Consider the following 27,355-nt stretch of genomic DNA (forward strand, 5'->3'; position numbering starts at 1 on the left):
CATTGTATCCATTTGATGTAAAATTCAGACTGCCATAATAATAGCTACTGACCGTATAAATTTCCCGTCATTGAATCGAATTCATAATTACCATCAAATCGAAAGTAAAAGTTGAGTAGCTTTTCATCAAGACTTGCCCAAGTTAAATTGATATTTTTTCCTCCAGCATGCAACTGGAGGTTATAGGTAGGAAAATCCCAGAAAAGGCACAGACATACAAAGACAGACCAGAGCTGTACAAGAAAATTCTATAGTCTTTTGACGTCCAAGGTACATTCAGTTACAACACAATTGAACACTTGCAGAATGTTTCAGTATTCAAAGGGGAAAAAGAATCAAAACAATTTGCTGGGTAAAACACAACATTAAAAATTTCTGCCCGGGAAAAAAATGTACAGAGCTAACTACATAAGCTAATTCTACTATAGATATTCTTTTTAGAACATAGTGAAGCAAAAAGGAAAAGACAGAAAGGAACCTGCTCCTACCGTGTGCAATAATTTTAAGAACTGTCAACATAAATTTAGATAGATACCGACTTAAGACCTCTCTGCCATGTCATCACCTGAAATTTCACCAAATCAAACGTTTTGTCCTCAATCAACGAGAAACAAATCTTGAAAAAGTCAAAAGAGGGAAGGAGAAAGGCTTGTGTGTTACCTAGTACCAGAATTCCCAAGAGTAAGTTCGAGATCATCAGGAACACACTCATCATGTATACGCTCTCCTTCCCAAGGTTTCACTAGTTCCATTGTATTGCTTCCAAAGGCAAACTCAGCTGAAATTGCGTCGGACATAGGAACATCAGCTGTCTTGTCAAGCCCTGCCGTGATAGCAGGAGAGCAAGCTCCGCTTTGCCCTGGGGTCCACATACGGGAACCTCCATTTGACAATGTCTCTTTGAAAATAAATGGGTTTGGTGATACAAGGCTGAATGTTGGAGACGAGGGTCCCTCTTGAGGGGTTTGAACACCAGAAAGCCATCCTGAATCAGGTGGAGTTTGTATACCAGGACTTCGAGGAGTAGAATAGGGTAGGAATGGGTGGCGCTGACTAGGCCATGCTGGATTGGTTTTTGCGTCATCCCAGTTACTTCTCAATTTAGGAGTACGTGAAGTTGGTGAGCTCAGTGGAGGGGTGACTGGAGCACTTATAGAACCACCTGGTATGTAGAGATGACGCGGGAATTTAGATGAAGCGGGCATCGTGCCGGATGATAAGTTTTTTAACCATGGGATGAGAGAGTTAGGATCAGCAGTGTTACTGACATTTATAGCATGAGTAGAGATGGGGCTAGGAAACGAAGACGATGCAGGGCTTGGATTGAAAGAGGCTTCTGGGCTGACTGCTACTGAACCCATGATGTCCATTAGCTCAACAGGCTTGCAACCCTGCAGAAGGTAGAAGCACTTGAGAAAAAACATGGAGGAGGTCAAGACAATGAATTAGGTCAACAGCAGGCGTAGCCGTGTAGTCCACTCCAGCCCAAATGTTCATCAGGGACTTCAACTTGATGACAAGGTTTCATTGATCAACCGTTCAAGTCCAAGTCAACATGATAATTGTGATAAAAATTTCATATTAAATAAGGGGATGCAGAGGCACAAAGATTTATCATGCCCTCAGATCTGTAATACGATAAATCTATCACTGTACAATTGGTTGGAATCGACATGTGCCGGCACTCACATTAAGGGTTCCCCCACCAGTTCTGTGAATATCTATGTGTGATAATTTAACAAAGATTACTCATCAACGCTCGATCCTTGTACTGTCGGTTTGTGTTATTGGCTCCCGGGCCATAAACATTTTGAGCATGAATCGCAAAACAAAACATGGAAAAAGGAATAAGCTTGAGTCATGTTATCCAATCCCCGTCCCCACCATAAAGTATATAATGATGGAGATATGCCGATAAAAAGGTCATAGCAATTATTCCAGTCCTATAAAATTTCTTTAAAAGCGTAAATCATACTGTCATCCAATATAGCTGCATTCCCCACTAAATTTCAAACTGAACTAAACATGCTCCATAACATGCCCACATACTCATGCAACAGCCTTATGGTTAAGTAAATGGTATATAGATATAATGAAGATTAGTTCAAGTTTGATACCCATTGTCCCACCATATTTTAGTCTAAAGCATTTGCAACATGCAATGCACAGCGGAGTGATCAGGCCTAGGCATTTGATTGAAGGAGATAGAGGACGATTTAGTTAGCGCTGATTCATGGTATCAAGACTTTTCATTGTATACCACTGGTCGTGATGAGATCTTGGGTCTTCCCGAGTACTATGTGCACCAAAATCAATTTCAAAATATTAAAACAAGCAACAAACGAACTACCAACATGACTGATTAGAGTTGTACATGTAGTAACACCTCAAGAATTTATTCGACTATGCTCTTAAAACATTACTTAAAATATTTAAAATATTTATCCGATGATTGTAAATATAGTACTTGTCATTTTTTACGTTGTTCAAATACATTACACCAAATTGATGTTATGTTTTATAACCATTTGATCAACCCCTTCCATAATACTAATACCGAAAGATAAAGGTCGAACTATCCTAGTGTCATGTCCCTTCTGAATTTGCCTAAAGAGAAAAGTGAAGGGATATTGCAGTTATTCACGGCTAGTGGTAAAACCCTAATTTAACCTCGACACCACATCATATAGGTTTGATTTTCGAAACAGGGCTAACACTGACTTTATATGTTAACGCATCAAATCAGACAAGATTTATAATGGATTGAACGTGGGACTACAGGCATCTTGGGGGCATCGACGTCTAACCACAGTCTGATCAGAATCGGATAACTACCTGACAATCGGATCTGTACAAACTCTCACCCAGAGTGAAAGTACAGACGGGCCCATGTGTTTTCTCACTTTGGCTATTATTTAATATATATATATATATATATATATATATTCAATTACGTATTTAAAAAGGAAAAAAAAAAAACAGCAAGATGACTGAGAAAGGTGGCAAGAAATAAGAATCTTTTGAGGTGTGCACTACTAAAAGTAAAATCTGAGGTGATTTATCGTACGCCAAAAACAGTAAAAATAACGGATTTTCCTTACGAAAAAAATCTTGCCATCTTTATTTTCAGGAAAAGAAAATTAATATCGTATTTATACTTACTCTCTGAAAAAAATATTTGTTGAGAAAATTAACAGTTACAATTAAATACACCAAGTTACATTATTCTTATTGTTTACCAAAAAATTATTATTATAATACTCTCCCACTCGCATCATGCGCCGAGTGCATACAGCGCACTTTAGCACTAAGCTATGGAACCAACTAGCCTATCAGGCCAGCGGAAGCACCTGCTGACCGGATCAACGTGAATGCGTCCAGCGATTTTTGCAGGCAACACCACACAGAAAGGAAGGAATCTCAAAACTACAACCATAAGAGTTATCATTACGGTTCCAGAACTAAAAGAATCAGCCTCAGTCTAAAGATCTATGCCACCATGGAGCAACTTATGCTTCACCTTACGCAGTGGAGTATTTTCATTAACTGTATCGTACCTTTCTGTATGTGGTGCCATCTTCTTCCACGATCCAACCAGCTTCGTTGCAAAGAGCTTTCAAGACCTCGTTGTTGTCACAGTGTTTGGGGAGCTTGTAGTTTCCGAACAAGCGCAATCCGGAAAAGATCTTGGCCGCGATCGCACGCCGCCGCCGCTCCCTCCGCTTGTTGTTCTCTCTCTCCTTCCAAGTCGGCAATCCTCGAGCCCGACGTCATCAAAACGGCCCAGTTTCCGAATTTTCCGCGAGCAGATGGAGATATTATCGCCGGAGAGTTGAATGAACCAGGTTGTAAACTATGACCGGTCCGATTGGACCGGGTTCATGTGAAGATTTATTTGAGAATGGAATGGAGAAGGGATTGGTCCTTTGGGTTGTTGTGGTCAGTTAAGAGGAGAAGGATGGTGTTTTAAATAAATGTTCGGGATTGATATGTGGAGTTAATTACGAGAGTGCCACTGTATGTTTTCGGCTTTTTCATAGCCCTTGAACGCGGGTGGTGCACGTGTTTAGTCTTTTTATTAAAAGGGGTTCATTGTTTCCATTTATTTATTATTATTTCTAATTTTTTATTGGTTTATTGAATATTATATTTGCTAATTATTTTTATTATATTAACTTATTGTTGGTTGTATTTATGGATATTTTTTTTTATGTATCCAAAAGTTGTTGAGATCTACCGTAATATTGGTAAGTGTATGCATTGCGTGTGAGATGTTTAATTAATTATTTTAGATTTAACGTTTTTAAACAATATTTTTTAAAAGATAATTTCATATTGGGTCAAATTATTAATGATAATTTAAAAACAGCTAATTATCTTTAACATATTAGTTTTCCAGCGTGACGGAGAGCAAGGAACCGTGTAGATTAAAGGGCTTAAGCTTAAATTCTGGCTTTATTAAATTTATATTTCTTTGCTGTAACGTTTGAAATTACATCAGGAATAAATTAGCATTCGGTGACTATATAATGTAATGTATATATACCCAATAAGCCACGTCGTTTTAGCAATAAGAAAATTTTGGTATTATGCATTTTTTAGTTCTTGATTATTCATTCCAATTAGAGTTACTCCAAACTGAATTTGATTAAATTTAAATTTTTTAACTTGGGTCCATATTATTTAAGGAAAAATCTGTTAAAACTTCACCACATCCACCCATTGAAATTTTTTATATTACAAGTATGATATTGTTTTAAACTACAAAGATATAATCTAACTGTACGCACTACTAACCGAATTTAAGGATAGATTCGAGACTTGTTTATCTCAAATAAAAAAATACAAAAAAATAATTAAATCTACCTAAATAATTTAAACTATCTACTTGAACTTAAGACCGACAACTCTAAACACCTCAATCTTAATAATTAGACCAATGCATCGTCGGCACCCGTTGAATCTTCTTTCTATAATCATTTACTTGAAATATTTAATTAAAAAAATAGAGATTGGCAGTGGCCGGTGGGACCGAAAATTCAAAGCAGGTGCACGTGCACGGACGAGTGGGAGTGGGAGTGGGCACGTGAACAAATAAATCAACGCTATCGGAATATGAAAGTTGAGTGTGGGGGGATGAAGAGACTTGAAGGTTTTCTGTTTTGATTTTCTACGACTCTGTTTAAAATGTCAAGTCAATTTATTTAAGTGTTTTTATCACCAAATAATTCCGTGATATATAAAAAATATTCATTTTTTCGTTAAAATTAAATAAATATCATATATTTTAATATTTCATAAAAGTTGTATGAACAGTCATGTACCACTCAGAATACGATAAGTTAAAGTATTTTGATGATATCTCATAAAATATTGATCAAGATAACCAGCAGACAAAACGGTTAGAAAGAAAACTTAATTTTATATAACTCATGTTTCAGGTCGACTAGGTTAATTCGGACGTTATTTATACTACTTGAACGCTGCAAGCTCGACCTAGATGACAAAGATACAACAACCGACAATGTCCGATTAACATAGATAACGTTCGAACTAGTCTTTTCGGCCTGAAATATGACTTGTAACAAATTGATCAGTTTTTTTTTTTTTTTCTGCTGTACATATTGATTTAATCTATGAGATATTATCAAAATATTTTTGTTCACCAGATTTTTAGGTAGTGCAAGGATGTTTGTGCAATTTTTATAAAAAATTTATATCTAAGATGTCTATTTGTAGTGCAAGGATGGTTGTGATAAATGTCTATTTGTAGTGCAAGGATGGTTGTGCAATTTTTATAAAAGATTTATATCTAGACAAAAACTTGTGTGAGACGATCTCATGGATCGTATTTGTGAGACGGTCTCACATGAGACCCACTCGCACAGATTAAGATCCGTGAGACGGTCTTACATGAGAGACCCACTCATATATCTAAGATGTCTATTTGTTTTCATAGAGGAGAAATATATATATATATATATATATGATCAGAGAGGAGAAATATGTTTTTGATATTTTAAGGGGAGAGTTTGGTGAAAATAACTCATTTATTTAATCTATATATATATATATATATATATATATATATATATAAAGGGGAGAGTTTGGTGAAAATAACTCATTTATTTATATCTATATATATATATATATATATATATATATATCTTAAGTCAAGTCAAATTGGGTCAAACAAAATTCTATATAACCCAAATTTTTTTAGGTTTGATTTCGAGTTCAATCCTATTGACACTAACCCTAAAACCCTTGGTATTTTTCGTATCGACTCGGATCGGATTGGCAGGTCTGGTTCTTTTTACATCTCTATATCTTTATGTTAAAATATTTTTTATTTTTATTGAATTTAATTTTTTCGAAAAAGAATTTCTAAACATAGAGTATCGAGTAAGATACAACCCCAAATTTAAAGTACACGAGATATTTATTACGCTGTTATTGAGTTGCATTAATCATCTAATCTATATTACATTAAATGAGGCGTAGACTGAAAAACGTAGGGGAAAAAAAACAATTTGAGATTTTGTAATGCCCGAGATTTTGATTCGGTTAATATGAAATTATTGATTATGAATTGATATAATTATAGACGGGATATTACGAGACCAGATTGGCCAAAGCATATGAAGGGTGCAATTTTTAGAAAGAATTATTGGCGCCCGAGCGGTAGAAAATAACTGCCCGAGCGCCAATGTTCAACAGGAGCATGTTTTGGGCAGAGGATGCGGCGCCCGAGCGGTATTTTGTGACCGCCCGAGCGCCAGTGCATAATAAACAAGCGCATGGACAGAGAATGCCGCGCCCGAGCGGTAGTTTAGCACCGCCCGAGCACCGACCGAAATTCATGAAAAATAGACACGTATCATTAACCGAGCAACTTGATATATATATATGTATATCTTGCTATATTCTTCAAAAACCAGCAGAAGGAATCGAGAAAAGGTTTCTGTGAAAGAGTGAAAAATCCTTACGCCTTTATACTTCAATCCGTCCGTCCGAATTGTAATCTGACTTCAGTACTGCAATCCTATCAACGTAGGCTACAACTTGACGTAAGTTTTGCTACGTTTTGACATGCTTTGAAATTATGTCATTGTCAGAATTGAATAGGATTCATATATGATGTTCTTGACCTGTTAGACATCATAGAATCGAAGTCAGATTGAGAAACAGACAGATTATGGAATTGTTATGATTTTCTGATTATATTGATTTGAAATCGGACAGATTTAGATTATGAATGAGTTACAGACTATATCGGATATGAGTTATGATTTGTAATTGATGTATGTTGATATGGTAGTGACGAGGATACTGAGATTGTGTCGTTCTGTCGTGAATTGGATTAAATCCAGATTAATCAGATTCAGTGTTGAACTGAGAATAGAATATTGATATTATGATTCTCGACATGTCGTTTCAGATTTACAGAGATAGTCTTGAGTTCAGAACTGAGATTGCGGCAGACCGAGACTACAAACGGAAGGTATAATTCAATGTGGTATTGGGAGATCGACTTGAGTCGGTTTAGAATTGAGTTTCCCTAAAACACATACTTTACTTTATTGCAGTGATATTGCATTGATTTGATGGATATACTTGTTCTCTTGATTTATAGATAGCAGGTATCAGACGAGAAATCTTGTGACAGAAGTGCCTGATAGTGGTGAGATCGCCACGGGCACATTGCACGATGTTACAGGATAGTGTAGACATCTTGGGACGAAAGTGCCTGACAGTGGCGGGATCGCCACGGGCACATTGCACGATGTCTCAAGATGGGATATTAGCGATAGAGCTACAGTCCATGACGGATAGGTCAGGACACCGGATGTTGGTTATATCGAGTAATAGGATTGGAATTCTTCTATTACGGAATTCGATATAGGAACACCATATTTGGTTATATCGAGTAATAGGAACATAGTTCCTTCTATTACGGAATTCGATATAGGAATACCACATTTGGAAACCGGGATCCCTAGACTAGGATGGAGTCTAGTCTGAAACGTGGAGTCACGTATATGTTTGACAGTCTACGATTGTTTATGTTTCAGATTTTGATACATATATCTGTTACCTGATTACATGCTTTATATTTGTTTATATGATTGCATGTTTCGTTGATTTATACTGGGATTTATTCTCACCGGAATTATCCGGCTGTTGTCTTGTCTGTATGTGTACATGACAACAGGTGGGACAGAATCAGGGTCCAGGAGATGAAGAGAGATCGTGATAGAGTGGAGACTTCGGACTTGGATGTATATAGGTTTTGACACTTGATATTTAAATGTTGAACCTTAGTTTTACTGATTTGTAGACCGTACAGGACATGTACTTTATTTTATACTGAGTTGTATATTAGTTGATTTCACTACGTTCCGCATTTTAAAAAGAAAAAAAAATTTAGACTCCTGTTTTATAATTGATTAATTAGTCCCAATGATAATTAAGAACTTGATTAGCGTCCGGGTCCCCACAGATTTTCTTTGTTTTCATCATATGAAAAATAATGGCATCAAAATCATGGACATTTTAAATTTATCAAAAAATCAAGGACAGTACTACTCATGAATTCCGATCAAAGAACAGATTAACCAACCGCAACTTAGGATTCAGTCCTGATGTCATAAAAATTTAGTTTGTGTTATATCTGACTCAACGTGTTTTATCATTTCGCCTCTCTGAACTTTTTGAGGTAAAAAATAAATACATATTGTTGAAATTGTGGGACAAGTTTATGAAATTTGGGCATTATGAATTTTAATTGGGTGAATTGTTTTTTACACATGTAAGACACGAAAATTTAACAGTAATTGTAGGTACATATCATTGATATATGAGCTATGATTTTTGGGTTTTTAAGTTGAGAGAACTTAACTGAAACTTAATTGATTTATGTTTGCATTTAGGAAGTGAAATCTCAATTAACCCATAAATTAATGCTATAATCCACGGAAACATATCAGGCACTTGATATTATTATGATGTTAGATATTTGTATGGCGAGATCATATGATACACGATATATATGGTTTTTCAGTGGTAGGAAAGTGGCAATCCATTATTAATCCTCTTCGAACGCGGACACTACTTTATTATCAGGTCAAATAGATATTGCGAGATGAAGAATAAAGTGATTTTGTTGCAATTTTCTCAAAAATATGTTCCACGGTACTATATTTTTGCAAACACCTGGAACTGGATGTTTTTGACAAATGCGTGGAGTACATATGTCTATCGCCTGAAATTGTACAATAATTAGCAGACGTAGTGTTTAAGACCAGAGAGGAGAACTTTTTATTGAGATGGAAAAGGAAAGGGCTTGATAGGTAACTTCTATCTATGTTCTCACCGACGAAAACTTGCAAAGTAGAGCAACCGTTGTCATGAAGTGATCCATATAAAACAAGAGGAGAATCACGTGAAGAGAGGACCTTGAAAATTTTACAAGAAATGGAAGATGTCTGATTTACTTTTCAATAACCAACGTGAGCCATAATCAGTTTTACAACCTCTGTTATATACATATATTGAGAGGATTTATTGTGAGATAAATGTGAAACTTAGACATAATCCCTTAATTTAAGAGCTAAGCCTTATCATCGCATCTTCTTTGATTATGAAGCAGCTGTACACCAATCAATCGCTTGTCCCTAATCTGTCTCCAGTTGATATGATCATGCCTATGAGGATTTATTGCTTCTGATAATGGTATCATTCTTATTTCCGTAAGAGATATCTCCATCTTTCTCTAATCGTGGAGCTGAATTGTGTTAATTAACGTTAATAGACCTCACAGACTCAATAATCGAAAATCAAGAATCATGTTAAGCATTCAAGAGTTACATAGTCCTCGAGCCTTATCTGGAGACCATGAATTTGATCCGACGTGACTCATAAATCTAATGGCATAATGCATATGCTATATAAAAATTATTTTTTTCCCGATTCATATATACCAAACCAGTAAAGAGTTTACTAACCAAATTGGGTCAAAAACAAACCTTTGTGGCAACTAATTATTAGAGTTCGAAACTTAAAAAAATAATTATGCAAACTGTTAAATGAAATTTTTTATATGAACATTTTCAAAAAGTTATAAATTTATTTATTATTGAAAGGTTTGATTTTTAAGCAGGGAGTATAGCTTTTTAATACTTCTTGAGTCACGATTTTTTAATGTGTATATCTAATTTGGATCCATTTTATTACGTACATGCATGATAAAGAAAAGAAGTTATGATATAGACATATAAAAGTCACTGGACATTTATTAATATTTTAGATACCTATAAATTTTGATAGAAGCTTTAAAAAATCAAGCTTAAATTTCACATTATTTTTTAAAAATCTATGAAATTTCATTTTGTATATGGTTAGAATTTTGTAGAGTATATAAAAATCTAGATTGAATATTTCTAGACTTTTAAACTCTATAAAAATCATTAAAAGTTATTGATTATCATAAATTGAATACACCCCATTAGTTTATTAGCATAAAGACTTTTCCAGTTAAGGAAAAAGTTGTGGATCGGAGTCTAATTCTCTAGAAGAAGCGATCTACAATTCTCTAGAAGAAGCGATCCAGAGTTTCTCTAGATTAAGGGAGCTGGGCAATTTCAGAGACACGATTGGGAATAAAATGTTCGCATGTTGACTAGTTTGGGTAAAGTTCTCGGTTGAATAGCTACGTACACATGTTCCTGGAGGTGACGAGAACCACGTTAATTAGGATTCCATTCACACGCCTTAATTTCAAGCGAGAATGCAAATAGCCAATAGTGCGGTCCAGAACACCTCAGCAGTGACGTCGGATAAGATAAAAATCAACGAGAAAACACCAAATAAATTAACAGCAATACCTCTAGATAGATCCATGCATCATGCAGTCATAAAATATTATTACGTCGAACATCAAAGTCATCGGCCAACAACAATAAAAAAATATATATCATATACTTAGTGCACTGATGCATGGCATTATTCTTCTTATATTAATAGATTAATATTCATATAAACGTAATATCATATTATAAAAAGTGATGAGGAAGTATATTATAATTTGAATGAATTATATTTATGTGCTATCATACCATAATTGTAGAAATTAACATTCCACCTGTTTCCTCTAACGAAACGGGCCAATCTGATAGATTAAATTCATTTTGACATCTCTACTTCATGTATAGATGAAACATGTGGAATGGCTCAATAAAATCCCGACCCGCTTAAATTCGTGTCGACCTCCGCCCACTCGGCCAAAAACACAAAACTGACAAATCCCATTGGATCGGCCTGTCTTGTCACATAAAATAGATAAATTGGGTTGATAAAATACTATGCGCCACCTAACCGCCGGTTGCAGTGGGTTATAGGTTGGTCCCTCAACTAGTCCGTTTTGACAATATTACCATGAAATGGGCAGCATAGCTGAGCGCCTGCTCATGTGGGTGCCAATGATGATGCTTTTTCATAATGTCAAATGTCCTTCAATCACTCAATTGTTAATTCCATATTTTACAAATTTCTTCCATCATATCTCTTATCATGATCTATCATTCGATATTTTTAATTTCAAAAGTAATAAAAAAACATTCTCCTCTATTTTTTTATGTATGACATGAATCGTGTGTGTCACAACTCGTTTATATATATATATATATATATATATATATATATATATATAGATAATTAATAGCATTTTAAACTCAATGTTTTTAAAAAATCAAGCATAAAACTCCATATCAGAGGGAGTAAATTTGTTTGCGAATTTATAGAATAAGCGTGAAACGTTTTTGATTTTTTTTTTAAATGACGAATATATTAGTATATTAATATTTTTAAGGTGTTTATATATATATAATAATAAAAATAATAATAATAATAATTTATATCCAAAATTTTAATTTTTGTAGACATACATGTATTGATTCCATATAATAATAATAATAATAATAATATGACAATGATTTAATTAATAAACTGACGATAAAAATTATATATATTATTTTGTAATTATACGTATTATTACTTTTTCACATTGTAATTTAAAATTTATTTGCATAAATATTATTATTTTATCTATTCCTTTGAATAATTTCCTACCTGAATTTCGTTATGTACATGAGTTGTAATAATCAGGCAACCTTTTGAAGTTTCAACAAAAAATTGTTTGAAAAGAAGAATTAAATAAAGCGGAGGACCAAAACGAATCTCATACACGGGCGAATTTGAACATAATTTAAAGTCAAAAATTTGTGTGAGACAGTCTCATGGATCGTATTTTGTAAGACGGATCTCTTATTTGGGTCATCCGTGAAAAAGTATTTTTTTATTTTGAATATCGGTAGGATTGACCCGTCTAACAGATAAAGATTCGTGATACCGTCTCACAAAAGATCTACTCTAATTTAAAAGTAAAGGAGAAATCTTGAATTTAAGTACAAGTTTTTTTTTTAGAATTTAATTTAAGTACATGTTTGTTTTGCAAGAAATTAGCCAAATCTGCGAATGCCAGTATGCCACACATACTTCATAAATGCAGGGAAGTAAATGGGGTCGGTTCGTTTAACGAATGCATATGTTTTTATCATTAAGTTTGAGCTCAACTCGATTTAAAAATATTAAGTTCGTGAATAGTTCAATCTTAATTTGTTAATAGCTCTTTTATAATATTTAATGAGTATGACTCGAGCTAGGCTCGTTAAACAATCTTGTTTTTGAGCTCGCAGAACATTTTTAGCCAAAATGTCAACTAAAATATGATAATTTAAGAGAGTAAACTTCTCATTTTATAATCTTTCAATCACATATCTTACATTCAAATTCTGAATACAAGTTATTATATTATTATTTTATATTCAAGATCCAACCAATTAGTCGAGTTCGAGAACAGGCTCACGAGTTTATTAGCCGAGTATTTTGAAGCTCGAACTTTATCGAACTAAGTTCGATAAATTTAACGAACGATTTCAAATAAATATTTCATCGATTTAAACTTCGAATAGTCAACGGATAAATTTTATTTCGTTTACAACACGTAAATGTCAAAACCCTAAAATTCACCGCATCTTTATCCACTTGGATTTGTGTATTATTTAGAGGAGGGGGGACTCCAAAAGCTGACAAACCCAACTGAAAATAATGAAAATGGAAAGCCGGTAGTTGTTGAGCCTTTGTATGTATGTATACATTTGTTAAATGAAATGAAAAAACTGACATGTCAATATAGATGAATTGTGTTTGATGTGTGTCTCGTGCTAAATTTGATGCTTTTGCTTGAAGATTCGGGTACCACTTTCCGATCTAACGGCCTTGACGCGAATGTAACTCTTTTTTAATTTTAATTTTGAATTTTCTTGTGCATAATTGCAAGGAATATTTTTTGGTGTTGGGTTTGATCTCTGTGTGGGCGTCATGACGAACGATTTGGTGGGATTCTGGAATTTCTTGCTTGGTTTTGTAGGTACGTGGAATTATACAACCACGGAGAATCAATCAGCAGGTGTATCCTAATTGGGTGGGTCGAATGACTTGGAATTTACAGGAAACCCTAACCTCGGGGGGCTGGCAAGAATTTGAATAGCTCTGTCGATTGAATTTCGATTCGATAATCTTCGGCGAAATTTTCGGGCACGTGATTGCGGAACGGATTTATGATGGATGAAGCTCCAAGTACCTCCAATTCCCTGCCTCCTTTCCTGGCAAAGACCTACGAAATGGTGGATGATCCTTCGACAAATTCTCTTGTATCCTGGAGTCAAAATAATAAAAGCTTCGTTGTGCCAAATCCGCCAGAATTTGCTAGAGTCCTCTTGCCTAAATTCTTTAAGCACAGCAATTTCTCCAGCTTTATCAGGCAACTGAATACATATGTAATTGTTTTGTTTTTCGCTATGGCTTTGATGGATTTTGGATATGACTAAATTATTCCATCTATGATAGCTTATAGGTTTCTGTCTGTGCGTGTGCCCTCTTTTTGCTCGCAGGGTTTCAGGAAAGTTGATCCTGAGCAGTGGGAATTTGCAAATGAGGGTTTTGTCAGAGGCCAGCCACTACTTTTGCTGAACATCCATAGACGCAAACCAGTTCACAGTCATTCCACGCCAAATGTGTCAACTTTACCTCTACTAACTGAATCGGAAAGGAAAGGGTACGAGGATGATATTGAGAGGGTAAAGCGGGATAAAGAATCCCTTCAGTTGGAATTGCAGAGACGCAAAGAAGAGCAGCAAGGACTTAAAGTGAAGATGAGGGCTTTGACAGAACGTGTGCAGAATATGGAACAAGGCCACAGAAACATGTTATCCTCTCTGGCCCGAGTGCTACACGAACCAGCTGTTGCTCTTGATCTTCTGCCGCAAACTGAATTTCATGATAGAAAAAGAAGATTTCCTGGAAATAGCTTCTTCCCTGATGAAAGGAGCACGGAAGATAACCAAGGGGTTTCTTCTCAGATTTCGTCAATTGATCATATAGATGTCAATTCACTTTTAACGCTCAACATCGAAGTGTTGGAGCAGCTAGATTCTTCTCTTATGTTGTGGGAAAAAATAGTGCTTGATGCCCGTGAAGGTTTAGCACAAAGTTATTCATCGTTGGAGTTGGAAGAATCTACAAATTGTGCACCTAGCCCTACCATATCTTACACCCAACTAAATGTTGATGTTGAGTCCAGGACTTCTGGAATTGACATGAATTCCAAGCCTAATTCTGCTGTTGTTCCTGAGGAGCAACCTCCTATTGAAGAACAAGCAGTTGGGACAGCTACCACTGTAAGAGCTGGGATGAATGATGTTTTCTGGGAACAGTTTCTTACTGAAAATCCCGGTTCAAACGATTCATCTGAAAGTCAGACAAAGAGGAAAGATGAGGAGGGGAAGAGAAACGAACGTAAACCAGTTGGTCGTGGGATGTTTTGGTGGAATATAAGGAATGTAAATAACCTCTCGGAGCAGTTGGGACATCTTACTTCAGCGGAGAAAACTTGATACCAGTTGGTTGTGTTAATTATTTTTAGTTAATGTACTTTTCTAGGTGTATTGCTTGGATTGTGCAAATATAGATACGGCTTGTGAATCTTGCAATAGATAAACATTTGATGTATAAACTCCACTTTATGTGAATATATTATGATGTTAGCTCAAGATTTTTTTAATGTTTTTGCACATCTTTGTCACTGAACATGGGGCTGCCTAAAAACTCTCATTCTTTGCATGCCTGAACTTCAATTCATGACAAAGATGAATATATATCATTCATGTAATAGAATTATTTTACATTTTGATCATGTGATCATCAGTTGTACTGCTGCTAAAGTTCTTATATCAAGCTCTTAGCCATTCTCTCTGCTTTCAGGGTCAACATACGCCCCTGTTCAGCTCAAACCATAATTGCCTGAAGACCTTGATTATGAGATCATGATATGCATCACAATTAGATGTCAAATAACAAGCCAAGAGTTCTTCAAGCTCTTGTGTTCGTCGAATTTCTTTCTCCATTATCATCTCAATCATTGAATCTTTGAAGTCTTGTTGCAGCTTAAATGAACTCTTCAACACTGCAAAGCCATCGAACATGGTTCCTCCCTCCACCGCTTATTTAATCGGCACCATCTTCAACATCTTTCTTGATTTCTTCATGTCTTCTGGTGCTTTGATTTTGCATTCTGTTCTTGGAGAATATACCTTTACTTTGTTGTTCTGCTATGAGATTCCCTGCTTTTGTATGCAGCCTCTTTTTGAGACTCATTTTTCAATTTTATTTCCTCAATCTTAAAGTCTTCAAAATTCTGCCATTCAGAAATTGATACTCTTTCAGAAGCACAATCTTCCTCAATTGAGATTGAACTCCAGCTCGGAAAAGAAACATTACGCTGCTTTCTTGGATTTGAAACCACATGCTCAGAATATTGTTCCTCCATTTAAACCATACGCCCAAATGGACCAATCGAATGGTGGGGGCTGGCAATCTTGAAACAAGATCCGATGTGATAGTGAGCACATCTTTACAAACTGCAATCCCAACAAAGGCAGATGGACGGTGGGAAAGAGCCGGGGTAGTGGAGGCGCGTGAAGGCAAACGTGGCTCGTAGTACTTTGTAGTATACGGTCTTCAGTACAATACAGAGAGCAGTAGGCCGGATCGAGGGAACCCGAACCCACACTTGAAAGGAATTCGAAGAATTGGGGCCCGAAATCAGCTTCTGGCTTTGTTCATCAAGGAGACGATATTGGCCCTTTTCTGATACAATCATAGTTTCCACATTGATCGCTCTCTAATTTCAGTTATCTTAATTTCTCCAAAAAAGACAGATCATTCATAGCCTACAACTACAATGTGTACAAGTAAATTGATGTAAATATATGTCATGTCATTCACGAAGCTTTGCCGTTAGAAACCAGGGGAAAAAAAACATTTTTATAAAATACTGCAAAACATGAATTTGATAGAGCACGAGTCCAAGTATAAAAAAACATTCATTTAACTTCAAAGAAAATAATTTACTTGGCCCGATATCGATTGGTTGTCAAGCAAACTATTAAAAGTATATTGTAAGTAGGAAGTGAGCAAGATTTCGGTTAAATCGAATTAACCGACCGAACCAAGCCTATTTGGAAATTCGGTTTGGTCATTTCGGAAATTCGGTTTCCAAATTAAAAAAATTCGGTTATATCACTTAATTCGGTTCGGTTACGGTTTTCAAAATTTTGAAATCGGTTAACCGAATTAACCGATATAATAAATATTATTATTTATCAATTTTTATATATTTTTTAATTTTAAATTTTAAAATCGATATAATATGTATTAATTGTGTTCAAACAAAACTTATACATTTGTGATGTGTGTGATTTTATGTGTTTATGCACTTGTATAGATTGTAGTGTTTAAGAAAAATTACATATATATAATTAAAGTTAAATCACAAAATTTTTTTAAAAACTAATAACCGAATTAACCGATTTTAATTCGGTTCGGTTTTTATCGGTTATGGGAATTAATTCGGTCGGTTCGATTATGGCTAAATATTTCGGTTCAGTTCGGTTATGGTTAATTCGGTTCGATCGATAACCGAACCGACCGAATGCTCACCCCTAAATTTGTAAGAGCCCAAGTCAAAGAAAATACATAAAGACGTCTACTAGCGACTTGCTCAAAGTCTAGCCCATGAACCAAGGGATTTAATTATCACTGCGTTCTGTTTGTTAGTACTTCCGAGGGGTCTAAATTAAATTAGCTATTACTGTTGCACTGACTAGCTTTGGGGCATATGAAATTTATAAAACTGCACGTGTGGTGATCATTCACGATTTGTAGAATTTGGAGAAGAAGATGCGTTGGAAATCCAATTAAAATTAATAACTTGCATATTTATTACAGCATCGATCAAATGTCATTCGGCATATTGATTTTTTTAATTAATATATTATATGACAATGTTTTGCTCAAAGCGTTGGATGACCGTGGAGACTCGTCAGCAATGAGGATCTTAGTTTTTCTCTTTTTCTTCGGAAGGATAGGAGAAGTTTGTCACAGTTGAATCTCAAACTCGAAACGTCATTAAGCTATTTTTAATGTATCCATGTTTATGATAATCTATGTAGCTCTAAGAAGATGTGTGTGTAATAATTATTATATTTCGTTGCAATAAATATTATTGAAACCAAAAATATTCAAAGATTTAATTTTGTCACGGAACAAATTCTAATCTCATGGACTGCCCCCAACAAAGAGTAAAACAGCTACCTAACCAACTCTTGTGTGGTATAATTTTGAAAATGGGTCGGAGAAATCGACGAAAACGTGTTTGATTGATAGCGACATCCTAATAAATGCTTTTCATTCCATGACAAATTTAATATTCAAAGATCGTACCATAAAATTGTCCTCTTCTTTATTTTTTCAACATAAATTGTAGTAAGTCATCCTATACGGTGACAAAAGTCAAAAGAACCAGCTTCCCTTGTATGATTTTAGGCACAAATAAGATTTGCATGTATCCAACAAATATACATACATTGCATTTAAATCCTAAAAAGTGCACTATAATATTGATAGGTTATATAATACAAGTTTATTATACAGCACGTGTCTATTTTAATTATCAAGGTCCATAAATATGGATATTAAGCCCAAGATGTGTCTATCAATCTCCAAACCTAAAAAATCTTTCGTAAAATTTATGATAGCTAAAGTCTTTTCATTTGTAGGGTATGCTCTCTGTCATTTAAATGCCCTTTTGATTTTTTGAAAATCTCATCGTTCAATGGTTGATTTGAGTGTGGAAGGTTTTTCTACAAGAACTCACCGACGCCTTTTACGCTTGTGCGTAATGTATCTTGAAATTAGTTCTTTGGATTCGCATAGGTATCAACCTGATGCCCAATTTCTACATACCACAATATAAGTGGAGCAAAATTTGAATGAAAAAGAAGTTTTAAACTGTTGAGACATTTTAAATGAAACCGTGAGGTAGGTGGATGCCATGATTTGAGGGATAATAGGTTGATTTCTTACTCAAATTTAAAACAATAATAGATAGAAGAATATAATCATATGATTAGTTATAAAAAGGTGGGCGATCAAGCCACTATAAATGTCAGAATAATATGACCATTAACCCAATAAACTAAATTTACATAATAGATGGTTTTATAGGTTAAATCGAAAATGGTTTGTATTGCTCAATTAAGCTTTATAGAATAGATTACCGATCACCACATCAAATGCTCAAGCCTTGTAGCAGTCTAACCAGTGGATGAGAATTTTTTTACGAACTATCCATTTATAACAAATGATGAATTAACAAATAAACGATTGAGGAAAAAAAAAAGGAATTCTTTCATGTATTCGATTACTCTTGAATGCTATAGACTTCATGAATGTGTAACTCATAGAATAGATATCAGCTTAGATGAAAGAATTTCATATTTCATACATTGTTTTGCGTTTAAAGAATTTATACATTAAATCCCTCGCTAGTGGCCGACCCCTGGGCTTGGAACCGAACGGAGTATGCGATCAAGGGCAGCTAGGTGGCGGGCGATGAGCTTTTCGTTAAAGGTGACATCGTGGCCTTTCTTGGAAGGGGTGGAAGCCGGCAGTTTTCCTCTTGGAAGCGATGCTAAGTGCAGTCTTTCCTCTAAAGATGGAACACTGCTAAGTTTCATGTGCAACAATACCTTCCTCCCATTTACGTATGATACCAAATTAGTTGAGAACAGAATCAACAACACCAAGAATATCATCGAACTTTTTCGAGCCATTTAAGGTTAACTCTTTCTCTCCGTGTGTGTGTGTGTGTGTCTAGTACAAACAAAGAGAAAAAAGAGGATAGGCGAAGATGTTTTGGGATCGCTTTGGTGGGTGTGAGGGTAAGAGAAATAAAAGGGGGATTTTGAGGCACGAACGCTATATATATATATATATTTTACAAAAGGGTTTAGGAAGTATGGGAATGGAATAACTAACATGCAAGGGTTTTGAACGCGGTGATGCCAAGAGGTTCTTGTTGGGCCAAGTCCAAATTTGTGCAAGAGTTTTCAACGCGGTGATGCTAAGAGATTCTTGTAGTGGCCAAGTCCATATTTGAATTTTTATCTCCGTCATTCGTTAAATAAGTGAACATTTTGATCAATTTTTCAATTTCTTATATCAACAACTTCTCAGATGATCTTATTGCACATGATTTACCCAATGCAATTTACCTAGCTATCTTGGTTTACTGGTTATTGCGTTAGTACGAGACTTATCCAATGAGCATAAAAAAATAGCGGCTACGGATTTTCACTTCATAATTTTTTTGAAGTTTTAATTTATTAATATTAATCGACCAATAGTGGATCTATCTCAAATTACTTAATTAAACACATTTCTTCTTCTTTTTTAAAAAAAAATTAAGGAAGATTTTAAATAATAAAATTGTGTATGTAATGGAACCTCAGACCTACCAAACAAAGACATCAATATAAATTGCAAAATAAATAATTATATAATATATATAAAGCTGTCAAAATGGGTCAAGTATTCGACTTCGTCATATGCCAATTTTTTGATCCATCAAAATGACAGGCCGGCCTACGAGTGTTCGGACAGTACTATTGGGTTAGAGACTTTCAATGGTTTGGGCTTTACTTGATCCCATTTCTGGCCCAATTGAAAGATCTTTTCGGCTTGTTTCGTTTCCCGGGTCACGAGTTTCGAAGAAGTGTGAAGCAACCCCTGTAAAGTGTGAGGTAATCTCAAACCAGCCATGCCGGGCAGGGCCAGCAGTCTCTCTCCATTTCCAATTCCGACTCCAAGTTAAAAAGGACACGACCACCCACGCTAAAGATCAAAAATGAAAAGAAACGAATAACCTTTTACAGTCGTTGTAAAAACAAGAATACCAAAAATCTTTACACTTTTCTCTGCTGCACGCCTAAAGAGTAAAGTCCCACATTTTCTTTATTATTCAACTGGATTCTTTACGTTGAGAAGCGATTAGTTCAGCTTACAGATGGATGGGTATAGAGCGGAAGATGACTATGACTATTCTGTTCAAGTTGGTTTTGATTGGGGACTCAGGTGTGGGTAAATCCAACTTGCTTTCGAGATTCACTAGGAATGAGTTCAGCCTGGAGACTAAATCCACCATCGGAGTTGAGTTTGCTACCAGAAGCATGACGCTTGAAAGTAATGTTATCAATGCTCAGATTTGGGACACGGCTGGCCAGGACAGGTGACATTTTTATAATCAATTTGTTTTTTTTTCTAGATTTCCGATTTTCCTGATACAGATTTTGTGTAATACACTGCAGGTTCTTGAGACTACTTTAAAGTATTAATGTACGTTGCGTTGGCTGACTATTGCTTAGACAGATCTGAAAGCTATGATTAAGCTTTCAGTTTTTATCTTGAAGGGGTAGTTGTTAGAGACAATGTGTGATCGAGCACACTGCTGAAATTTTGTAGCAAACTGACTGTACACCTCCTTCTACACTCTAGAACAAAGAAAGCGAGTTCTTGATCATCCGCTTTGCGGGCTCTTCAATTTTGATTTTCTTTTTTAATATATTGGATGGAGCCTTGCCCTAAACTATAAATGGCATGGGGGAAATTAGTGAAAGAGAAGAAGTGTTTGTACTTGTGCATAATTTAAATCCGGTCTCTATTTATCCGAGTTGTACTTGTGTATCAATAATTAATTTCCGCTACATGCATGTTGTGCGCTCGTGTTGACAACACCAAATCACAACACTAACTTTTGGTACACACAGTATATAGATTTCATGTACGTTTATTATCAACGGCGTTTACAATATGCAATACTCAGGATTTCGATGTTCCTCTGCTTGCTTTTGACTTTTCCAATGTAAAAACGTGAAAATTTGAATGAAGTGTTGTTTAAGTGATTATAGATACCTTCATTTGGGTTTTGTAGTGTCCCGAATATGTATGCACGAACCTATGCTCAAATTTATGCCTACGACAACTACTGTTCTAAAGAACCAATCAACAATAAAGTAGTGTCGATTACTATATGGTCAGATATCAGACAGTGAAGTTAGCTATGAAGAGATAAATCACGTTCAACATATATCTAAACTCAATGTCGTCATGGTCAGTAAGCAGGACGTCTAAGGATCTTCAAGAATTGCCAAATATATATAAATCATAAATGGTTACCCCTACTTTTATTATAACTTATATAGCAATTTAATGGTTTCATATCCTTCTGCTTTCTAGGTATCGTGCCATCACCAGTGCCTACTATCGTGGTGCGGTTGGTGCTTTGCTGGTCTATGATGTCACCAGACATTCCACGTTCGAAAGTGTGGAGAGATGGCTAAGAGAGCTGAGAGATCACACCGATCCCGACATTGTAGTCATGCTCATTGTCAACAAGTCGGATCTTCGACATCTGGTGACCGTCTCAATTGAGGATATGGAACATCATTGTCTGAGAGAGAGTCACTCTACTTCATGGAAACATCTGCATTGGATGCTACAAACGTGGAAAAAGCGTTCTCATATGTTCTTGATCAGATATATCGTATGGTGAGCAAGAAGAATGTGGAGGTTGGTGAGGATTCAGCTGCAATGAATGTCCCCTCAATAGGGGAGAAAATTGATGCTAGTAAAGATGTATCGGATATGAAAAATTCCGGTTGCTGTTCCTCTTAGGCCTTTACTCTAAACTTAAATACACGGGTGATTCCAAATATTGTTGAACTGATTTGGAATTGAACAAGAAAATTTACGATGTTGCGAAGTTTTTTATTATTTTCTGTGTACTTCATGCGACATAAAACAATTTTGGACATTTCGATCTGACAAGAGAAACGTTTCGACATAATATGTGTGTTATTCCTTTCAATGAAATAAAAAATCAAATGGATGACAAGTTTACGGCGGATCCAACTACCTTTGCTTACCAGTCAAATTGTTCTAAATTTGACTTTTGAGTTTACAGCTTTCGATCAAGAGTATTATTTGTTACATTTTCTTTCATTTCCTCTTTCTCTTATTTTTAAAATCTACGATTAAGGTGACAATTTTTAAAATTTAAATAAATCACATATATAATTCATTTGTGTATATAAAATAATTATGAACCGAATCATACATTATTTGTAGATCGATTGAAAAGCACATCCTTTAATTAACCTTTTGTTATGGCATGCATGAATATCTTTCCATATATTGAATTTAGATTGACAATTAGTGATAATTAACGGCATGCATTTGGAAATTAATTAATCAAGTGATGGAAGAATAATTCCTAGCCCTCCCTCTACATATCCTTCTTTGTCTTATTAAATCTTCTAGAAATCATATGACTTCCTCCCCCGGCAAAGTGGGCAAGGTTTGGGTGCCTCCAGTTCCGAATCAGTTGCGACTAGACGTTGATGCTGGGTTTGATGAAGGTAGAAACTGATTCAGTGTTGGGGCTGTGATCCGAGATAATAATAGTACAGTTTTGGGAGCTTCGGCTCACATACATATCCTTCTTTGTCTTGTTAAATCTTCTAGAAATCATATGTCTTCCTCCCCCGGCAAAGTGGGCAAGGTTTGGGTGCCTCCAGTTCCGAATCAGTTGCGACTAGACGTTGATGCTGGGTTTGATGAAGGTAGAAACTGATTCAGTGTTGGGGCTGTGATCCGAGATAATAATAGTACAGTTTTGGGAGCTTCGGCTCACATTATTCATCATCCGGGATCAGTGAAAGATGCGGAATTATGTGCTATCAGGTTCGGCATGGAGTTTTGTTTGAATCTTGGCATTCACGATATTAATATTTTCTCAGATTCGATATTTGCTGTTCAAGCCATTAGCAACTCCTTAGTTAACCTTGGTCCGAGTGGAGTGCTCACAATCGACATTCTCAATATGCTGAAGACGGATGCTTTCTTGTCTATCAACAACATGTCAAGATCGGTCAACAGGGCTGCTCATCGGTTAGCTCGTGTAGCTTCTGACGTTTCTTCTTTTGTTGTTTGATGTTCTGGTGATATATCAGCTTGATTACTTTGTATTGTAAATCAAGATATCACGAAGTAACGAATTTGTTTTAATTTTAAAAAAAAAAATCCCTCCACACATACGGCATCAGTCTGTCATAGTTTCAATCTTGGGAACCCTCCCAATCGTAATTGACAAGACATAATGTGATCAAATATTGAATTCATTTCGAGAATTATATATATATATATATATTGAAAATAAATTTCTATTTAAATTAAATGTTTCAGTCTATATATTTAATTTAAAGTAGGTCTTATGCGCAATGATGTAAAGCTTCATATTAGACTATTATTCTCACTGTATTAACAATGATATTTTCATTTATACGCGCTCTGATAAACTTATCAAGAGATCACTTATCTCATAATTTTATCAAATTAAGCACGCTTAAATTTATGATTTTTATGAGGTGAGCTCCTGAAAAGAATATGCACATAGATTATATGAATAATACTTAATTATCAAATTTTTAAGTCTTCCTCAACTTCACAATCTCATACCTAAACAATTTTGGAATCTCTTTCATTTCTGTGTGAAATTGGTTTATGCATTTTCTCTTTGCCTAAAAATCTGCTAGGAGCCGCTCATTGTCAATGCGACCTCATGACACCAACGATCACCCTCGTCCTTTTCGGTCCTCACGTCACAAACATTATCACAAATCAATATCCGTAAGTCGCGTCGACCTGATCAATATCTACGATGAAAAGTAATATTTTTCACTCAAATTAACATATATTATTTAATATATATTTTGACATAAAAATAATATTTTAATTTAAATCGACTTATATCGCATAATATTTTTTCATAACATAAATAAAAAAATAGCACGTGTCTGCTGTGAAATGATGATACAGATTTATATCAGCCAGACGGGTCGACACAATCCATATTTGGAAGAAAAAATAATATTTTTAGCATAAACAATAATATCTTGTAAAAGTTGGTCGATATAAGATATGTTTTACAAAATTGATCCGTGAGACGGTCTCGTAAAAGTTTTTTTTACAAAAAATAATTTTATACAGTGAAAAATTATACATTATACATAAAAAATATCATGAATCGGGTCAAGTTAAAGATCTATTTCACAAAAATATATAACATAAGACGATTATCTTAAAGAATTTTTGTGTTCTTTTAATTAATTTCAAAAAATAAAAATAAAAAATTTATGATTTAACATAAAAGAAACAGACGCCCATGGCGCTAACTACAAGAAAATGTGATATCACCCCCTCGAATGAAACATTTGTTTTTTAAATATATCAGTAAATAATTAGAGATTTTCAATATAATAATTAACCCGTTCATGACGGAAGACAAATTTGGGGAAGGCACATGGTCTCATCCCCACTGTGCCGCCGTTGCTCCGCCTCCTTTTGCGCCATCCCACGGCGGAAAACAGTTGAACATTCCGGCAACTCACCGAGATCAGCAAACAGCGACTCATCTTCTTCACGCATCGTGAAAAGCATAGCCATTTCATTGTCTGTAGCAATCCTGTCCTCGGTTAAAATGGGACTCTCTAGCATGATGCAAGACGTGGATTCAAAATCAGAAAACCATCCAAATTCGCTCCCATTAATGATCAGGGGCCCTTCACAAAGATGACTAAATTTGTTCTCCTCGATGATTTGTTGAGATTGATTAGAAGGGTTAATTACGGGTTTCATATTCTTCTCTTCTTCTCGCTCTTCTTCTTCTTCTTCTTCTTCGGATACTGAAGCTGTCAAGTTAGTAGTGTCGGCGGCTGCAGAAGCCGAGCTCGAGCTGGTGGATTTTTTGTGGTTGGTATTGAGATTGTTATGCCTAGATGCCGGCCAAGGGTGGTTGTGTTCACAAGAATATGTCACCACTATCATGTTAGGGTCCACTCTACTCCTCTCCACTTGTTTTCTTGCGGGACATCCTTTTGAACTACTACACCTGTAATATCCTCTGCAACATCGTAGGATGAATTGATTTCACCGCAATGAACTCATATGTGATCAACCGACCACAATCTTTATTAAAAAATTGATGTAGCAAAGATTTGTAATTGATTAAGCCATTCCAAGAAATCGGGATTTTAATAACCCGATCCCAAATTTAACACAGTTTCTTGCTGATAGTTTTGATATCTCTCATTAATTATTTGAAACCCGTATACAATTTTAGTTGACAAAAAAGATTGAGATTCAAATAAATAATGTTGAGAGGACCTTGGATATGGAGAACCTTTTATGGGTTTTTGGCCGTATTTTCTCCACGCCCAAGAATCAGACGGCGGAGCAGTCATATGATCACCTTTCAGCTTTAATCCTTCCACGTCTTTGATTGGAATTGACACGACTCTCTTCTGTATGCCTCCTCTCCTACTGTAAATCATATAAAATTAAATAAACAGCCCAACGACCAAAACTAATTTCTCAATAAAAATTCTTCTACTGCTGAGACATGCACTTGAAACCCAAAGAAATAATTTGATTATATTACCTTCTTCTGGAAGAGGAGGTGGAAGCGGTCTTGATATCTCCGGACACGGCGGAGCGAGGCGAATCTGCGCTGTTTTCCGGGGATTCATCGGAGTCTACAAGTTCGCTAACAAGTCTATTGTTATTCAATCTACTCATCTCTAACAGTACGTACTGAAGTCTGGACTGTGAAGATTTTATGTATCAGAAGATAAAGGAGATATTAATTAGAACAAGGAAACAATGGAGGAGAAATGGTGGATTGGGGGTTGTTTGTTTGCTTAGTTTTAATGGAGGGGCCAAATGCTGACAGTTGTTTAATGATATAGTTTATAGAGGACGTGCAAGCAAACGTGGTTTTAGTATATTTTAATGTTGTGTGAAAGGAACCCTCACGTTGATTTTTGTGTAGTAATTAGTATTTTAATTATGTTATTTAAATTTATTTATTAATAAAATCAACCTAATCCATCCTACTGATTTATCAGTTTTATTATTATTTTAATTTTTGGGATATTCGTCTTTAATTGTCAAATGTAAGTTTAAATTTGTTATATTTGTATGTTTTTTTTTTTCAAATTTAGTGTTTTTGTGTCACTTGAAATATAACGTTAACGTGACGTTGACATATTCAATAACAAGTCATTATTCATGATAAAAATTGAAATAAAATTTAAATGTTTTGCTTTCTTTAAAATATATAGACAAGTGATCTCAATTTATCCGTTGTTCCAGCTGATTTATTGCCTCTAGTGGGCAATTGAACTGTTCAATAACGCAATAATTGAGAAAAAGTAAATGTGATGTTGATTAAATATCTTTCTTAATATATTGTTTTTTTTAAAAAAAACAAATGGGATTATTCTGATAATCTTGGATAATTGTTTGCCGTCTGGTATCTATCATTTATGTCCACACCGAATTATGCTTTGTATATTCTAATATATTTTTTGCATACCAAAATGAAATACTGTTTAGAATCGATCCCACGTCATGATCACATAATCAACTATTTAACTATAAGTACATATAATATTTTTTAACTAAATATATATTTTTTAAATTGTATATTTAAAATATTGGGGCCAATCTATAACTTTATTTAAGAGTTAATATTATTTTGAGTGAGAATTGTAATTTTAGTTTTATTTTTATGATTTTGATGCTTTATGTCGTCAAATTATGTGTTACTCTTATGCATTTTATTTTTGGCAATTTTAGTAATTATAGTAAAATATATATTTTAACTCAAAAATTCATATGTTTGTTTTTAGCGATTTTTGTCAATTTTATTACTTGTTGTTGCAAGTATAGATCAGGTGGACAAGTCTTACATATATAAACTTGTGAGATCGTATCACAA

At 35.0% G+C, this 27,355-nt stretch overlaps 3 protein-coding genes and 1 pseudogene across 8 annotated transcripts; 2 read left to right on the plus strand and 2 right to left on the minus strand.

Annotated features, from left to right (window-relative positions):
* Positions 1 to 232: 232 nt before the first annotated feature.
* LOC142518030 (BES1/BZR1 homolog protein 4-like) lies at positions 233 to 4,012 on the minus strand. Of its 2 annotated transcripts, none has more exons than XM_075620611.1 (3): positions 1,690 to 4,012; positions 661 to 1,391; positions 233 to 565 (listed from the first exon to the last, which is right to left on the minus strand). In XM_075620611.1, exons 2-3 carry the CDS (start codon positions 1,368 to 1,370, stop codon positions 562 to 564), a joined length of 714 nt encoding a protein of 237 aa, XP_075476726.1. In that variant the 5' UTR covers positions 1,371 to 1,391; positions 1,690 to 4,012; the 3' UTR covers positions 233 to 561. The 2 variants fall into 2 exon arrangements, with proteins under 2 accessions (XP_075476726.1, XP_075476725.1); XM_075620610.1 differs by having other exon boundaries at positions 3,558 to 4,006.
* A 9,075-nt stretch (positions 4,013 to 13,087) lies between these two features.
* LOC142518706 (heat stress transcription factor A-4c-like) lies at positions 13,088 to 15,170 on the plus strand. 4 transcript variants are annotated; one of them, XM_075621516.1, is made up of 3 exons: positions 13,088 to 13,201; positions 13,490 to 13,898; positions 14,013 to 15,170. In XM_075621516.1, exons 2-3 carry the CDS (start codon positions 13,680 to 13,682, stop codon positions 15,012 to 15,014), a joined length of 1,221 nt encoding a protein of 406 aa, XP_075477631.1. In that variant the 5' UTR covers positions 13,088 to 13,201; positions 13,490 to 13,679; the 3' UTR covers positions 15,015 to 15,170. The 4 variants fall into 4 exon arrangements, with proteins under 4 accessions (XP_075477631.1, XP_075477632.1, XP_075477629.1 ...); XM_075621517.1 differs by having other exon boundaries at positions 13,092 to 13,184; XM_075621514.1 differs by having other exon boundaries at positions 13,117 to 13,349.
* Positions 15,171 to 20,293: 5,123 nt separating this feature from the next.
* LOC142518692 (ras-related protein RABA1d-like) lies at positions 20,294 to 22,297 on the plus strand (annotated as a pseudogene).
* Positions 22,298 to 24,691: 2,394 nt separating this feature from the next.
* Positions 24,692 to 26,319, minus strand: LOC142518691 (putative WRKY transcription factor 65). Of its 2 annotated transcripts, none has more exons than XM_075621492.1 (3): positions 26,015 to 26,319; positions 25,741 to 25,893; positions 24,692 to 25,477 (listed from the first exon to the last, which is right to left on the minus strand). In XM_075621492.1, the coding sequence occupies exons 1-3, from the start codon at positions 26,149 to 26,151 to the stop codon at positions 24,847 to 24,849; spliced, it is 921 nt and encodes a 306-aa protein (XP_075477607.1). In that variant the 5' UTR covers positions 26,152 to 26,319; the 3' UTR covers positions 24,692 to 24,846. The 2 variants fall into 2 exon arrangements, with proteins under 2 accessions (XP_075477607.1, XP_075477606.1); XM_075621491.1 differs by having other exon boundaries at positions 25,741 to 25,896; positions 26,015 to 26,317.
* Positions 26,320 to 27,355: the final 1,036 nt, after the last annotated feature.

This window comes from Primulina tabacum, chromosome 11 (genome assembly GCF_025594145.1).
Source record: "Primulina tabacum isolate GXHZ01 chromosome 11, ASM2559414v2, whole genome shotgun sequence".
NCBI lineage: Eukaryota > Viridiplantae > Streptophyta > Magnoliopsida > Lamiales > Gesneriaceae > Primulina > Primulina tabacum.